The sequence below is a fragment of the Poromitra crassiceps genome (assembly GCF_964638095.1).
Source record: "Poromitra crassiceps genome assembly, chromosome: 2".
NCBI classification, from domain to species: Eukaryota; Metazoa; Chordata; class Actinopteri; order Beryciformes; family Melamphaidae; genus Poromitra; species Poromitra crassiceps.
Window position 1 is genome coordinate 83110684 of NC_139624.1, and position 16560 is coordinate 83127243.

At 43.6% G+C, this 16560-nt stretch overlaps 1 protein-coding gene across 1 annotated transcript in view; it reads left to right on the forward strand.

Moving 5' to 3' along the window:
* Positions 1 to 1484: 1484 nt before the first annotated feature.
* vipr1b (vasoactive intestinal peptide receptor 1b) overlaps positions 1485 to 16560 on the forward strand; it is a gene marked incomplete at both ends in the record, with an annotated part of 98565 nt that continues 83489 nt past the window's right edge. Inside the window, 2 exons of the mRNA XM_083651579.1 lie at positions 1485 to 1566; positions 10428 to 10535. Coding sequence (XP_083507705.1) covers positions 1485 to 1566; positions 10428 to 10535 — 190 coding nt within the window. The remainder of the gene's footprint in view (positions 1567 to 10427; positions 10536 to 16560) is intronic.

Genomic DNA, 16560 nt, shown 5'->3' on the forward strand with positions numbered 1-16560 from the left:
CTAAAAGCTAAGCATACCGGAGCAGCTAGCGTTGCCGTAGCCTCAACGCGAGACTCAGTCATTCTTCCTTCAGAGTCTCAGATGCGCGGGTCCTCTAGCCACTGGGAGGTCGGCTCCAATGGCTTCACGCAATATACACGCTATCATTATACAGTTTCCAATACCGAGCCATTATTCACATGGAAGTGCCAAAGATTTTAGCTCAGACACAGCCTTCTTCGGCTGTGTCATTTTGGGTTTCGACTGCTCCATAGGGCCAGCCGGGAGTATCGGTTCTGGAGCGTGTACTGCACTGTTTACAATTGTGCATTTATTTTCTATTCAAGATATATTTTGTAGACATTGTTACCTCCTGTCTACATTGCACTTCTATTGAATTGAAAATAAATCTAAAATTCAAGATCACAAAGTACATTTATTTGCATTAATTGATTCCCAATCACGACACACTGGTAATAATTATTAATATCGAATTAAAAATGCTTTGAAATGCAAAATAATGGCATTTTAAACATGCGATACAAATATGCGATTAATCGCGATTAACTATAGTTAATCGCAAGATTAATCGCGATTAAGAAAATTAATCGTTTGACAGCCCTAATATATATATATATATATATATATGCGTCGGCCCTTGTCTTTCATGGGATTTATTGTGTTTCTTGTCTGAGGTGAACAGCACTCTGTAGATAGCTCTGCTGTGAACAGATGACATCTAGTGGACCACATGCATTGTACTATTGTAAATACACAATGATGTGAACTCTTCTCTCTTGTGTGCAGCTTTGGTAACAGCAATGCATCTGAATCCTCTTCTATTATAGCCATCTTGCCTGGGAGTCCCTGCGAATATGCTCTATACAGTATCTCTCTCTCTCTCTCCATCTCCACTGACCTTCTCAAGCTGGTCGCTCGCTGCTCGTCTTACACATTTTCATTGACCCATGCACTGGCTCTCTGCCGGCTGTCAGCCTGAGTTTGTCATCCCTTGTTGACACAGATGAACAATTGCAATAGATTACTCATTGGCCCACTCTTCACTTCCTAACTATTTGCATGATATACAGTACCATCGGGGCGAGAGGGAGCTCTGTTTTGATTTCAGACATAGATAACTAGAGTAGAGTAGAGTCACGTGTACATGTACACCTTTACTGTATTGTCCCCCAAGCCTGCAGCCATTATAAACATGCACAGGACACTAAACAGTTATATTAACAAAAACAGTGCATATGTCATTGTAACTTAATGTGATATGTCGTGACAAAGGAAAAAAGACACATGCCAGCCCAGTAATACACGAATGAATATTATTCATTATTGTAACATTGGCATGAAACCTGTCTGGAGGACCACCTCTACTGTACCTCACTGTTGTAAGATGAATTGTTACAGTACTTCATTGCACTGAGATGAAAGTGTAACATGCTATTCTTTGTTTTCTAATATTTCTGTCTTTTCTGCAGGTGGGATGCGTGCAGATGTGTGATGTGGTGAATGAGGTCGAGCTGGAGAAGGAGCGCTGCGAGAATAGCACCTCCAGGTCCGGGAACGTCACTTCAGGTCATTCTCCAAGCACATTTGCCCCCTGCTATCACACTGTTTAGGGTTTGCAGGAAGCCATTTGAAGAAAATGGGAAACAGCGCGAGTCAATGAATAGGCAGGTAACACTGTGTGGGAGGCCATAGCAGGCACAACTGAAGGTTACAGCGTTTTCTCAGAGACCACTGTTCACTCACAAATGGCGCAGCCTGACTTTAAGTGACACCCAGCTGTAACTATAGGTACATTACAAAATAAACATCTGTATTATTGTAGTTGTCAGAGATTTAAGATGGTAACAGTTTGGGCTTGTTAGCATAACCAAGGAATTACCAGAGTACTGCGACAGCAGGGCTGGTATTGGATCCATAACATTACTTCTGAACGGAACACAAGAATTGAGCAGAATATTTTCCTGGAGCACAGCACTTTGGTTCCGGGTCTCCCGCCCATAGCCGGAAGACTCGGAACGAGGGTTTTCCATCCAGGCTAGTCCTGGCGACACCTTAAGTAGCGGGAACTACCACAGAAGCAGTTTGAGTATTTTGCCAGGTGTTTTAAATATGTCTGTCTGTCTGTCTGTCTGTCTGTCTGTCTGTCTGTCTGTCTGTCTGTCTGTCTGTCTGTCTGTCTGTCTGTCTGTGGACAGATTTTGTGAGTGCGACATCATCAACACCGTGCAAGATGGAGTCACGAAACTTTACAGGAGTGTAGTTGAGATCAAAATGAAGGTTGAGTTAAAAAATGGGCGTGATCCGAGCAAGGGCCCAGCCCCCCCATATTGGCCCCCCCACTTTATGCCCCTGGCCAACATTCGTTTTAAGTCGCGGGTGTCGCGGCTGGTGTGATCCCATCGCAAGATGGTCTCTACTAGTACATAATTTAATGGAGTACTTACTAGGAATTAGGATCATATTTTAATAGAAATTAATTATAATTACCTCTGCCAAGGAGGTAATATTTCGCTTCCATCTGTGTGTCAGTCTGTCCATCTGTTAGCAGGATATCTAAGGTTGGGCACAGATTTGCACAAAACTTGGTATACAGGTTGGTTATGGGTCAAGGAAGAAGTGATTAATCTTTCATTTGATTGGTCAAAGGTGGCGTGCTTTTGGGCGTGGCACCTCACCAAAAAGTGTTTGTCACCCATGGCAGAGGTCTGTGCTCGACTGAGCTTATTACTAAGGTTCCCATGGAATTCCCAGTTTCTCATCCTTTCTAATTCATTATTTCTATTTTAATTCAAGGCCAACATATACTGTGTATGTTCACACCAAAGATTCTAGATAACACATTTCATTTCAACATTGAAATTCTGCTGTAAAAGTAGGCTAAGCATATTTCCCCCCCATCACTAGATTCTTACCATAACCTTTATAATTGGTTATGTTATTTTCCACACAACCTGTGCTACATATTATTATTGTGTTTTTCCATGCAATCAAGATAAACTTGTATCATTTATACTCTGCAGGGTTACAAAGTTTACAGTGTAAGTAAATACTACAAACAGAAATACATTTCAACAAGTAGAATGGGGGTTCCACCAAGCTTCAGCTTGACGGCAGGTCCTGTCCCTCACAGGAGCAGGACACAACAGCAGTAAGTCCGTCAGGAAGACGTCACTGGAGCAACACGGACTGTTAATGCCTTTTATTCAGGTGCAGATAAATCAGACTGTGTTTTGATGTACAACACATCTTCATCAAGTCAATGTCCGACCAGGCCATGGTCTCATATAAAGACTGTCAGGGAATCACCAACAGGTGAATGAAAGGAGCAGTACATTCAATAAGCCAATGTCTGTACTCTACCAATAATGAGGTGGAAAGAATGACATTCACACACGGGGCAGCTTCACAGAGGGAAAAATCAGCATTTTTTTAATCTGAAAAGAAGACTGTTGGTGATTCTCTGACAGTTTTTATATGAGACCATGGCCTTTGTCTGACATTGATGCTGATGAAGATGTATACTTCAAAACATCAGTCTGATGTCTCTGCACCTGAACAAAAGGCATTAACAGCCCGCCTTGCTCCAGTGACATCTTCCTGAGAAACACATTTCATTTTGTGGTGTTTCAAAAAATAAAATAAAAAATCAGGAGCCAAACAGAACCAATCCCTAAATGTGAAGCAGTTTAAAATGGCCATCCATCCAAAATGATATACTGTATGTACACTGCATTTCACATAGACAAAATCTAGACATAAAACTGTGGTGGTTTCAAAGGAAAATATTGGAGATTCATGGATGGCAACAAAGAAAAAAACATTTTTATTTGCATGCCTGCTTCTGTAAATTATCACGGCAACTGGGAACACAATTTGTTGAATTATAATAATTCTGTGATTATCATTAACGATGCAAGTTGCCATTTTGATGTGGCTGTGACGTCAACTCGGAGAAACCGGAGCTCTGGATGATACCCGAATTTCCGAGCTGTAATTCTGGCCTGAACGACCGTTCAATTCACTTTTTACAGGTCGGAACCCATTTTTTCCGGCGATCCGAGTTGTCTTTAACGGGGTACCCCCCAGATTTCTGGCAGAACGGTATTCTACTTGATTTGAAAACTGCAGGCAAGATGGCCGCCTATACTCCCTTCTGTACCCTGGCAGAATAAACTATAATAACATGGCCAATAAGTATGTACTGTAAGATACAAAATAAAACAAATTGTAATGTCTTTATTTGTTGTAGAATGCAGAGGACATGTAACTGTTTAGTTAAACTCGCATTGCAGGAATATTGTATTTACTGTGCTGCTCTAAAGATAACGTAGTTGGCTCGAGCCTGTTTCATCCTGGAACCCACTCTTTTGCGCCAGAACACAATCGATTTGGGGGTGGAAAATGCCAGGATTGGCCAACGCCACGCCAGTGCCCAGAACTGTTCAATCAAATCATCGACAGAGACGCCCGCCTCCCAGTATTTTCAGTGTATCAGAGATAGATAGAGAACGTTAGAAATATAGCCAGCCACGTTATAAACAACAAACTGGTGATCCGTATAGAAACAGTGTTACTCAAAATGGTTAAAAGTTATATCAATTTGGTCATTCAGTGCAGGCCCGGTTCTACGGGGGTGCAAAAGCATGCATTGCACCCTTATTTTAATTGTCTGCATGCTCAGTTGAAAAGTATTAAAAAAAAAAAAAAAATCTTTTTTTTAATAAATGCTACAGCTGCACACTTACTGTTTAAACTTGAATTATAGTTGTTGTTTTTCTTTGTTCTTTGATGTGATTTTATGGCTTTTTGGCACCTATATGTAACCTTTTAAGGTTGAGATAATTGTATTATCATTATATGGTCCAAATATTTCAGTAAAGCACTTGAAACACTTGAAATATTCTTGCTTGGGTGGTATCATTCTACTTGAAATGATGGTCAAATGCATTATTTTTAGTAAAATAACATGTCAAATTTTTCGGGCGGCCGGCCGTAGGCCAGCCACCCGAGTGGGCCCGGCCTTCGGCCGGGCATCTGCACCCCTTCCTATCTAGGATGCACCCCTAGTCATCTTGTTCTGGAACCGGCCCTGATTCAGTTCGGTTTTACTGCCATGTAACATTAGCCACAGTAGGCGATTACACATGATGCATTGCTCTTAAAGGGCTCGCGCCGCGTGAACTACAGTAATAATCACATGGGAGAAAAAAAATCACATGAGTGGGGCACACGCAAATACCACCGTGATGTAACGATGCATCAAATCCGCCATTCATTTGAGGGCATAAAAAAGTAGGGTTGAACCGGGGTTCCTCTGCCTTTCCGACATGCTGCCACTCCGAACGTTAACTTCCATTATTCGGACTGGCGGTCGTTCACCTTAGAAGCCGCAATGCCGACCTTAGGTTTAGGCGTGGGGGTGGGAGAGGTTAGGTTTTGGGTTACGCTTCATTCACACAGACAACCTACGCCTTGCCTTGCCTCAACCCACGCCTACGCCGAGCTGGGCGTGAACCTGTTACACGCTTTTGCGATCACACCGCACGCCTTTTGCACGCCGAACCTGGAGCCAAGTCACAAGCGCCTCTCCTCTCTCCCGACTGTATTTTTTCACGTGTTGTCCAGAATTGTCATGGGTAGCCTCTAGGTAAAATAAATCGGATATATTTAATGTTCTATTGATGCTGGATATGTATAACCAGGTCTGACTATAGTCGGACATTTTAGAGAGGTGATCTTGCAAGAATAGGCTATGTGCTGGCAGCCTGGCACAACAACATTGTCCATCTTGCTTCTTCGGTCGCTATTCTCTCTCATGAAGATTTGTTTGCCGACGGGGAGAAAGCCCCACGTGATAGCCACCCGTCAATCTCTCTGTCTCTCTGCTCAACATGTTGTAGTAACTCCATTTTATTTTGAAATTCAGTTGACTTTGCAATTTCCGACGGATATTGTGCGTTTTTCTTTCATGGCTTGACAGAAGAAGCCTGCCTGCACGCGCCTTGTCGGCTTCAAAATAGAACTCACGCCTATTCGATAAAATCGGCAAGGCACAGGCAAGGCGTGGGTACACGCAGGGTTCACGCTCAGGCGGCCGGTGTACACAGCCTCGTTGACTAAAACGGACGCCTATTAAAAAGCGTGGGTAAAGGCAAGGCATAGGCAAGGCTTGGGTCGTCGGTGTGAAACCAGCCTTAGGGTCTGGGGGAGGTTAGGTTTAGGCATGGGGGAAGGTTAGGTTTGGCGTGGGGGCTGGGAGAGGTTAGTGAAAAACGGGGAATATAGACCCCCTTTCTGAGTGCCGATATTTCGGAGTGGCAGAACGTCGGAGTGGCAGCACGTCGGAGTGGCAGCATGTAACCGGTTGAACCCATAGAGGGCACTTATGCTGCTGAAATGATAGGGGGTTGTAAAATTGTAACATGGTCTCAAATGTGGAGATTTTGACCAGAATCCTTTACATACCACCCCAAAAGACATATATATCGGTTAAAAGCTTAAAAAAGGTGTTTTGGGGTTTAGTCCTGCTTTAAGTGCTAGCTGCAAGCATCATCTGATTTGTGCATGTGCAAAAAAATATGACACACACACACACACACACACACACACACACAGACACACACACACATCCCTGAGTCATCATCACTGCAATGGACAGGAGAGTGTGACAGGCCCAAATGCAAATGCTCTGCGATGAGATCGGCCAATTATGATAGCAAGTTGGTCTTGGGGCCAACAAGTATCACAAAGTCAAATAAAAAAAAGTTGGCACACCTTAGCATTTTGTTCCGCCCCTGAAGCTAAAAACTAATAATAAAAAATACACATTTCAACAGCATGTAGGTTGGCTTTTTAGTTTGTTCAGAAATGGACCGTGAATTAAAGCTTATTTTTTTTAATTCTGAGAAGAGTGTCTTGGTTCAGCCCTTTTTTTGATTACTTTTGTGTTACCCCATTTTTGACCAAAGAGCACCTTCTTAAAGTCTGACTTCACCTGCTTGGAACGCCGCTGCCTATTTAAAATACTCAAAGTAAAAGTACATTTCCGTTACTTAAAAAAAAAAAAAAATATTATTGACCCTAATAGAGTAATTATATTTCACACATCCAGCACGTTAGCAGTGTTATCTAAGCTGTCCCTGTCTTTGTCTGTCTTGGCTTTCATACTGAACAGCTTGTTCATATGCAGCAAGGGATTTTCTCCTTTGCTAGATGAGCTAGAGCTGCTAGCAGCAGCAATCACATGTAAGCAACCGTCACAATCAGATACATCCATTTAGCTATGGCTATCAGCAGTGTCAAATAAAACTGTGATTTCTGAGCTAATGTGATGATGGGGATCATTACAATTTGATCTTACACCTGTCTAATTCAATTGGCCAGTCTTGAGTGTGATTTAATTTAATTGACCACTGACTGCACTAACAAGCTATACCAGTTTGGGCACCCTAAATGCGGACCTGTAGCAAGCTGTCTCAATGCTACTGTGCTGTTTTCATAGTGCGGTGTGCAAAACAAATATGAATTTACTCATTTACTCAGTGTACATTTAAAAGTACCCAAGTAGAATCTATTATTAAAATTACTCAAGTAAGAGTAAAATTATAGCATTAAATCACATACTTAAAAAGTACAAATCCTAAAAAAATAACCTACTCAAGTACTTGAGTATTTTCCATCTCTGATCTTGAATCTTAAATCCTGAGTTTCAAACAAAACAAAAACATACACATTAACAAGCAATATAATGCAATACAAAGTGAGAACTTCTGAGATTTATTAGAAAAGTGTCGTAAGCTCAAAAAGAACTTAACTGAAGACAATCTGAATTTGAATCAGACCATGTAAAGTGTATCACCAACTTCTCTCTCTGTCTCTGTATTTGGTGGGGGAGGCCCTCAACAGTCGTTTTGTAGCAGTATGTGTATAGCCTTGTCGTTATTAAGGCAGCATGCCAGAGTATACAAACTGTCAAGAGATATACTTCAGTTTTATAGCTGGTCTCAGTTTGCGTGGAACACTATGTATGTTGCACAGCTGTGAAGATGTTTCCTCACACATGTGCTACACAACCTTGTAAATCCAGTTATTAGGGATATGCCATAGCAATAGGCTTCCAGTACCTTCCTGTTGAGGAAGCAGAGGGAACTGGAGAAATGATTGCCATTGAAGAGATAAGCAGGAAAGCAGCACGCACACAAGCAGTTCATATGTTCACTTTATACATTATGCAGGATGGACGCAGTATATAAGTCTATTGTCATTGAAATATGATTTCTCAGTGAGTCCTTGAGGACATTATTATTTTGTCTGCATGCTAAAATAATTGGGATGCGCTCAGGTTGACCCACACAAGTACCAACTGGTGATTGCAGTGACATGAAGTTAATGGGAATGTGTTTTGTCCCTGTAAGGAGGCCACAACCTCCCTGTGTTCTGTAAGGAGGCCACGGCCAGATACTTCAGTGTTTCAGAGTGTTCCTGTAAGGAGGCCACGGCCAGATACTTCAGTGTTTCAGAGTGTCCCTGTGTTGCTGTAAGGAGGCCACGATCAGATACTTCAGTGTTTCAGAGTGTTCCTGTAAGGAGGCCACGGCCAGATACTTCAGTGTTTCAGAGTGTTCCTGTAAGGAGGCCACGGCCAGATACTTCAGTGTTTCAGAGTGTTCCTGTAAGGAGGCCACGGCCAGATACTTCAGTGTTTCAGTGTTCCTGTGTTCCTGTAAGGAGGCCACGATCAGATACTTCAGTGTTTCAGGAGGCCACGATCAGATACTTCAGTGTTTCAGAGTGTTCCTGTGTTCCTGTAAGGAGGCCACGATCAGATACTTCAGTGTTTCAGCGTCCCTGTGTTCCTGTAAGGAGGCCACGATCAGATACTTCAGTGTTTCAGAGTGTTCCTGTGTTCCTGTAAGGAGGCCACGATCAGATACTTCAGTGTTTCAGAGTGTCCCTGTGTTCCTGTAAGGAGGCCATGATCAGATACTTCAGTGTTTCAGAGTGTTCCTGTAAGGAGGCCATGATCAGATACTTCAGTGTTTCAGAGTGTCCCTGTCTTCCTGTAAGGAGGCTACAATCAGATACTTCAGTGTTTCAGAGTGTCCCTGTGTTCCTGTAAGGAGGCCACAATCAGATATTTCAGTGTTTCAGAGTACCTGTGTTCCTGTAAGGAGGCCACGATCAGATACTTCAGATACTTCAGTGTTTCATTGTGTCCCTGTGTTCCTGTAAGGAGGCCACGATCAGATACTTCAGTGTTTCACAGTAGAAACTTGTGAATAATTGCATGTTGTGTATGTATAGTGTTGAAGGGCATGGGCGTATATATTACCAAGTAACACAGCTTCATATTCATGAAGTCCCTGCTGACATTGTTGTGCTTATCTCTGGATCGTATTCCTTTCAGAGCAGCATGATCAGTCATGTTGCAGACTCTTACTGACCCATGCTTGCTCACACACACTGGATGAGGATGTGGGCGAGGAACAAGAATTCACCCCTCCCTTCTTCTTCAATTCTTAGTTCAATCATCGTATTTCTCCTGTCATCATCAAAGTCATCATCATCATCATCATCATATACAGTATTTTAATAAGTTATAGTGTGTTGGATGAGTTCATAATAGCGTGTGAACAGGGTTGATATAAATGTCGAACTACCTGATTGAATATTGATCCTTGTATTAGCTCTTTCCATATCTTTCCACATGAGGACTAATCCACTCTGTAGCGCCTCCATGTTGAAAGGTATGCAATTTATTGCAATATTTAACATTTGCAATATTTGACTCAACATTTAAGAATTGACTCATGATGTCCTCAAAGTGGAGGGGTAGACTGGGATTATTGAGTCCATTCCTGTGTTGACATTTAATTTAATTTAACTTACTTGATTTGACTGTTAAGAATATGTTAGGAATATGATGTGAGAAATGTAATTTGTTGAAGTTGATGCAGGATGATTAAAGGGCTATAGTTTGGATTTTTTTGATGTGGGGTTGTATGAGGTACTTGCCGACAGTCAATGTACTACATGCAGTAGAATGCAGCCAGCCCGGTCCCAGTTTTGAGAAATGGCGACCGGCCGCGTCAGGCAAGTAGAGCTGTTTGCTGAGTGTGAACATGGTCTCGAGCTAAAATGGAAAACAACAACAACAACAGAAAAACAAAACAGAATGGCACCATACTGCTGCTCACATGGCATAATCCAAGTCTCCACAAGCCCTGAGATGCCAAGTTGACTTGAAAAGATGTAATTTGCACACTGTTTTTAGCTTATGTGTGTTTGTGTGCACGCGCATGCGTGTGTGTGTGCCTGCATGTGTGTGTGTGTGTGTGTGTGTGTGTGTGTGTGTGTGTGTGTGTGTGTGAGAGAGAGAGAGCGAGAGAGAGATATGCTATGTTAATGCTCATGTATTCTCCTGGCAGGTTGCCAAGGGATGTGGGATATCGTGGCTTGTTGGCCTACAGCCAGAGTTGGAGAGATGGTGACAATAACCTGCCCCAATTACTTCAGTTACTTCAGTGAGCACAGAGGTACTGTAACCATTATCACAATACAACGTGCACGACAAATATGATAATGTATGCACTGCTACTCGGTCCTGGATCTGGATAAACTTGCACCACTTAATTAAGCAGACACTCTGAGAATTAAGAACATTGATAAATAAATAAAATAAGGTAAATTTAAACATCAGTAATTTAATCTAGATGTACTAATGGAATAATTTATTTGTTAACAAACACACCCACAGGTGCAGAAAAAAAAACTTGTGGTGCTACTCTGTTCATTGCTTTAGGGCTGAGTGACAGATTTGTATTAATTTTCATATTAAAGGTAATATAGGCAGGCAATATTGGGGTCAATCAAACCTTAATGAATTTCTTTCGAGTATAGTTTTTTTTTTTTGGTTTTACAGAGATACAAGACATTAAAGCAACGGCACGCGACAAACAACATCACACCATACTAGCAATTACATGTTACCTAGCAATGCTGGCAACAACTCATATATATCAACAAGACAGGTGTAACAACAACGACAACATCAAAAAAATAAAAAATAAAAGGGGGGGGGGGGGGGAGACAGTGCTCATATTTGATTGGGGTACAGATCCTGGAGGCCTTTCGAGTATAGTGAATATTTTGATAGGTGAATAAGGAAGTAAGCACTGGGCCCTATTAAAAAAGTCCAAGGCAAAGAGGTCCTTATTGAAATGATAAATGCCTTTAGCCAACTTGAAATAAAGGCTTTAATAAAGGCTCAATGGAGACCTGAGTGCCTTGGCCCAGTGCCTACTTCCTTATTCACATGGACAGGAACCCAACCTCCAATGAGCACCTCTCCTGTTTTTACAACATATTGAAGTCAAGCAGCATTCTTTTCCTCTTTCTACAGTTTGAATATTTTGATATTTCAAAATGTATCTTGTGTACAACAAAAGCCTGTGGATGCACCTGGAGTGGAACTGTTTGTTTGAAAATTGTTATTTAGATTCATAAAAATTGTAGTTTCACCGCAACCTTCTGAGCACACATGAAAATGGGATTGGAAAACCTTGCAGAAAGCCCATCGCTAACAACTCTAACATGGAGCCTTTGTACGAAGCACATATTGTTTGGATGGATTCATGGACCTCACAAAGACCATCATTACTGTGACTGTAACATACAACGTCTTTATTTAAAAGTCCAATCCTTCGAATTTCAAAGCTTTAACCTTTTTTTAAATGTAAATGGTAAATGGCCTGCACTTATATATATTTATATACCGTAGGTACATTCACCCATTCAGACAGATATTCATACACCGATGGTGGCACACAGGGTGCTGGCACAGTCATCGGGAGCATCGGGGTTCAGTATCTTGCCCAAGGACACTTCGACATGCGGACTGAAGAAGGCTGGGATCGAACCACCGACCTCTTTTATCGAAAGCGATAAGTGGATGACCCACTCTAGCTCCTGTTCTACAGCCGCCCCTCTGCATTTCAAAGATGGAAGAATAGTCCACATTCTTGGAAAGTGAATGAGTTGTGTGTGTTTATTCAGCAGGCACAATGAACATATTTTAGCTATACAGCCTTCACCGGCAGTTGAATGTATGGGGACAAAGCTCATTCACTTGTTGGCAATCAATCATGATTTTGCAAATCTTTAACCTTTTGCACTTCACTTTGTCTTTATTTGGTTTTTGAATTCAGCACATTAAGCCTCAATTTCTATTGTATGTAAAACAGGCCTGGGGAAAACGGTATTTTCCAACTATTTTAATCACTCTTCAAATGCACAGATCTGAGTTACAATGTGGTGGGAAGGTCATATAAATCAAGTCCTCCTATACACATTAAATTCTTCTTAAATCTCAATCTTTAGACTGGGGATTTAATCATCTTTTAACATGCACAATTGAATCACTGGAAAATTTTGACATACATCAGATTTAGTATTTGTGGCAAACCTGGCATTCTTGTAGTTCTTGTTTAATTCTTGTCAACCAAACTGGATGAGCAACAAGATATATATAAGATATGGGTTATTTTTGTGTTTTCAAGAATGAGAAGAGAGAGACAAAAAAGAGAGACAGAGCGAGAGAAAGAGAGCAGACAAACAAACAGAGAGATAGAGGCATATTTTGTGTTTGCCGGTAGGGTCACTGGCCTCCTCGCCTCCTTGACCATTGGTGCTCCAACCTTGTACTCCGGCTCGTGGAGGACTTTTTTGAAGTTGGTTAGCAGAGTGTTCTTGGTCGTTGGGTGATTCGCCTGATTCATTGTTGTTAACACGTATTGTCCCAGGGCTACTCGTAACAGTGCGTTGGAGGTCCCACTTGCCCAGATCCCGCTCACCAACCGGATAGGCAAACCCCCTCCGATATCTTCTTGGAAGTCGTGGTCAATGGAGTGGAAGTCATTTGTTGAGTTATTGTTGTTGAGTTGAGGGCTTGGTATTCTCGACATGGTGTATCTAGAACTCTCTGTCCTGTCCTCAATGGAACACAGACTGAACACAGACGTGAACTCAGACTGAACTGCCATGTCCTTCGCGTCTGCTCATATAGATGCGATCGTGGCATCTATGACATGACCGGTGATGTCATAGCGATTATGACAGCATCTGCATCATGATGTTCATGGCTCTGATGATGTCACATCACCGATGCGGTCGTTGCATCCGATGATGTAATTTGTACTACCGTTGATGTCATCGCTGTCCCGTGGCTCCCATTGGGATGTCATACATCACTGATGATGTCACTATTCGCAGTAGCTCCAGGCCCGATTGGCCCTGGATTGGGCCCCTTGGCGGCCGCCCCGCCGTGATTAAGCACGCGAGTGGGAACCGTTCGAACAGTTATTCATTAGAAATGGACACATGATCTGGTGGATAGGACATGAGTTGAATTTAAAAGGACATTCTGTAGATAAGGACACGGCTTAGTCATGCAAATACACAGCTCCAAATGGCTTGAAAGAATTCTCAATATAGTGACTCTTGACAGATTTACAGCTTAATAGATGTTTGCAGTTTGTTTATCTACATATTTGCAGCCCAGGGTGGGCAAATTGTATTGTTGGCTCTCCACATCATTAGTTCATATCCTCTGATACAGATATAAGAATGTGTACAGTATTTCCAGGCGTGCCCATGTTCATTGCTAGCTATTTCACTATCAAATTTACAGATGAAGTTACATGTGTATGAAAATGTTTCCTGAAATATGCAGAGATCTTCATAAACACACATAATATTATGCAAAAACAACAAATAAACAGGACAATTTTAAAATGGAGCAGTTTATGCAGGTTTCAGCATCTTCCGAGCATTTGACCGAGGACACAACAACAAAGATCAGAGCACTGACCACAGATTGGTTGAAGATGTGACATTGTTGCACACACTGAACGACTAAATCTCCTCGAGAAGAACAGTCTATTTTGTCCTTCTGGTTGACTTTGTCTGTCTGTGTGGTCAGAACAGTCTTATTTCACTAGCAAGGACCACACAAACAACCAGGAATGTTTGACCATTTATTTGAATGGATAATTAGCTCTGTCTCGGCGGAGTATATGGGCTCCATCTCGGTGGAGCGTGGGATCCGTCTCGGCGGATCGTCAGCGGTTTGGGGAGGTTCGGCGGGTGCCAGCCTACTTCCGGTCTCAGAGGAGTCCAGCAGTCGAGCGGCTTCGACAGACCCCTTACTTCTAGTTACCTATACAGGAAGACAGAATGAGGAGGAGATGGAGAAATGGAGGAGAGAGAACACGAGGGGGTGGGGGGGAGGGGCGCAGAAGCGAGAGCCAAGAGGAGACAACGGGCCAGGTGAGGTTATATAGGAGGTTAGGTTCACCTGGGGAGGTGTGGCTTGTGAAGGCCTGATTGATTGCGTGGTCCTGCTCCTGAAACTCGCTTATAAGCTTCCATTCACTAGCAAGGACCACACAAACAACCAGGAACGTTTGACCATTTATTTGAATGGATAATTAGCTCCGTCTCGGCGGAGTATATGGGCTCCATCTCGGTGGAGCGTGGGATCCGTCTCGGCGGATCGTCAGCGGTTTGGGGAGGTTCGGCGGGGGCCAGCCTACTTCCGGTCTCAGAGGAGTCCAGCAGTCGAGCGGCTTCGACAGACCCCCAAAAACCTCCAGTTAGGTGAAGAGAAAGGACTGAGCAGAACAGAGATCTTTGAGATCTGATCGTAAGTATCGACGGTAGGCCTGGGAGGACCAGCGCCCCATGAGTTTGATGAGGTGTTCCGGGGTGCCGTTGCGAGGGATGAAGTGGCGGCACCGATTCTGAAGGAGTGTCCGGAGTAGTGGATGGGGGAGATACCGGATGAGGAGAGGACAAGCCGGAGGTGATGGTGGAGTCAGAATCCAGTGGCCAATTGGCCGGAACTGGAGACGAAGAGAGGATCGTGGGTGTACAGCTAGATGATTTCAGGTAATTTAGGTAAAATGAGAGGACCTTGAAGGATTCGGTCGTAACGGGGCTTTGAAATAGACATCATCAAGGTCTCTTCTGAGTGATGATGTAGGTCGGACGTGCAAACATGGCGGCGTGGGTTGAAGAGAAAAGTTCAGGCGGTGAAGTTGGATCACCGAAGGAAGTCAAGAAGGTTCCTCCGAGGTTCAGGCTATGCGAGGAGTGTCGTAGCCGGAGCGGTACTGATACATGTTGGGGAGTGACGTAGCCGGAGCGGTACAGATACATGTTGAGGAGTGTCGTAACCGGAGCGGTACTGATACATGTTGAAGAGTGACGTAGCCGGAGCGGTACGGATACATGTTGAAGAGTGACATAGCCGGAGCGGTACTGATACATGTTGAAGAGTGACGTAGCCGGAGCGGTACGGATACATGTTGAAGAGTGACATAGCCGGAGCGGTACGGATACATGTTGAAGAGTGACGTAGCCGGAGCGGTACTTATACATGTTGAAGAGTGACGTAGCCGGAGCGGTACTGATACATGTTGAAGAGTGACGTAGCCGGAGCGGTACAGATAAATGTTGAGGAGTGTCGTAGCCGGAACGATACAGATACGTGTTGAGGAGTGTCGCAGCCGGAGCGGTACTGATACATATTGACGGCAAGTCGGAGGTGAGAGGAAGGCAGCATGAGTCTCTGGTTGCTTCCAGGCGAAGGAGACGACTGTGGAGAGAGGCTACTTGAGGGTGGTTAGAAGTTAGGCTTAGAATGCCGGTTATGAGTTTGAAGCCACTGAGAGTCCTGACGGTTGAGTTTGGATGGCCGGACGGAGGGGGCATAGGAGGTGAAGCTGATCAAGGTGAATAGGTTGAATGTTGGGAAGGCGATCTTGTATCGGCGGTGGAACTGGTGGAAGCTTTTCCAAGCTGACCAGTATGATAACGGAGTCGAGTGAGACAGGCGGTTGATGGTTTTCTGAGATTCGCGGATGAAGGGGAGTAGTGCAGGAATTACACGTTAAAGGTCAATACTGAATAATTGGATGAAATTCGATGTGAGGAACCAGCATCTGAACTTGTGACCATTCATGGCCGCACGGAATCACGGCGGCTACTATAGGGTAGATTTCATGAAGGTCGGAGAAGGTGACCCGACACGTGTTTGTGAGCTCTGGGAGCAATGCTGCCGCGAACCATCTGTCACCGTAGAACCCCAAAACCGATGGAAGGAGCACCTTTAGTGAAAAGGCCGATGTGGGCAGGCAGGGGAGGGATACGACCTGGCCCTCTTGGCGGCTGCTGGATGCACGACGATGGCCGACTGCATGGTGACGTCCAGGCTGATTAACAGAGATGTTAATTGGCAACCGACTCCGGTCGCAGAGAGGAATCTTCTGAGATGGAGGGGAAATTGGTTAACTGGCAACCCTGCGTCATTTGTCGAGATGAAGGGAAACAGGTTAACTGGCAACTTGATGCCATTCGTCGAATCAGGAAGCCACTGAGATGGAGGAAATTGGTTTAACTTACAGCTCTGTGCCGTTCGTAGAACTGGGAGGCTGCTTGGAGCATGGTGCTGGTGCTTCGTGACATTGCGTCTTGCACCGCTGTTGTTAAAGCTACTGAAAT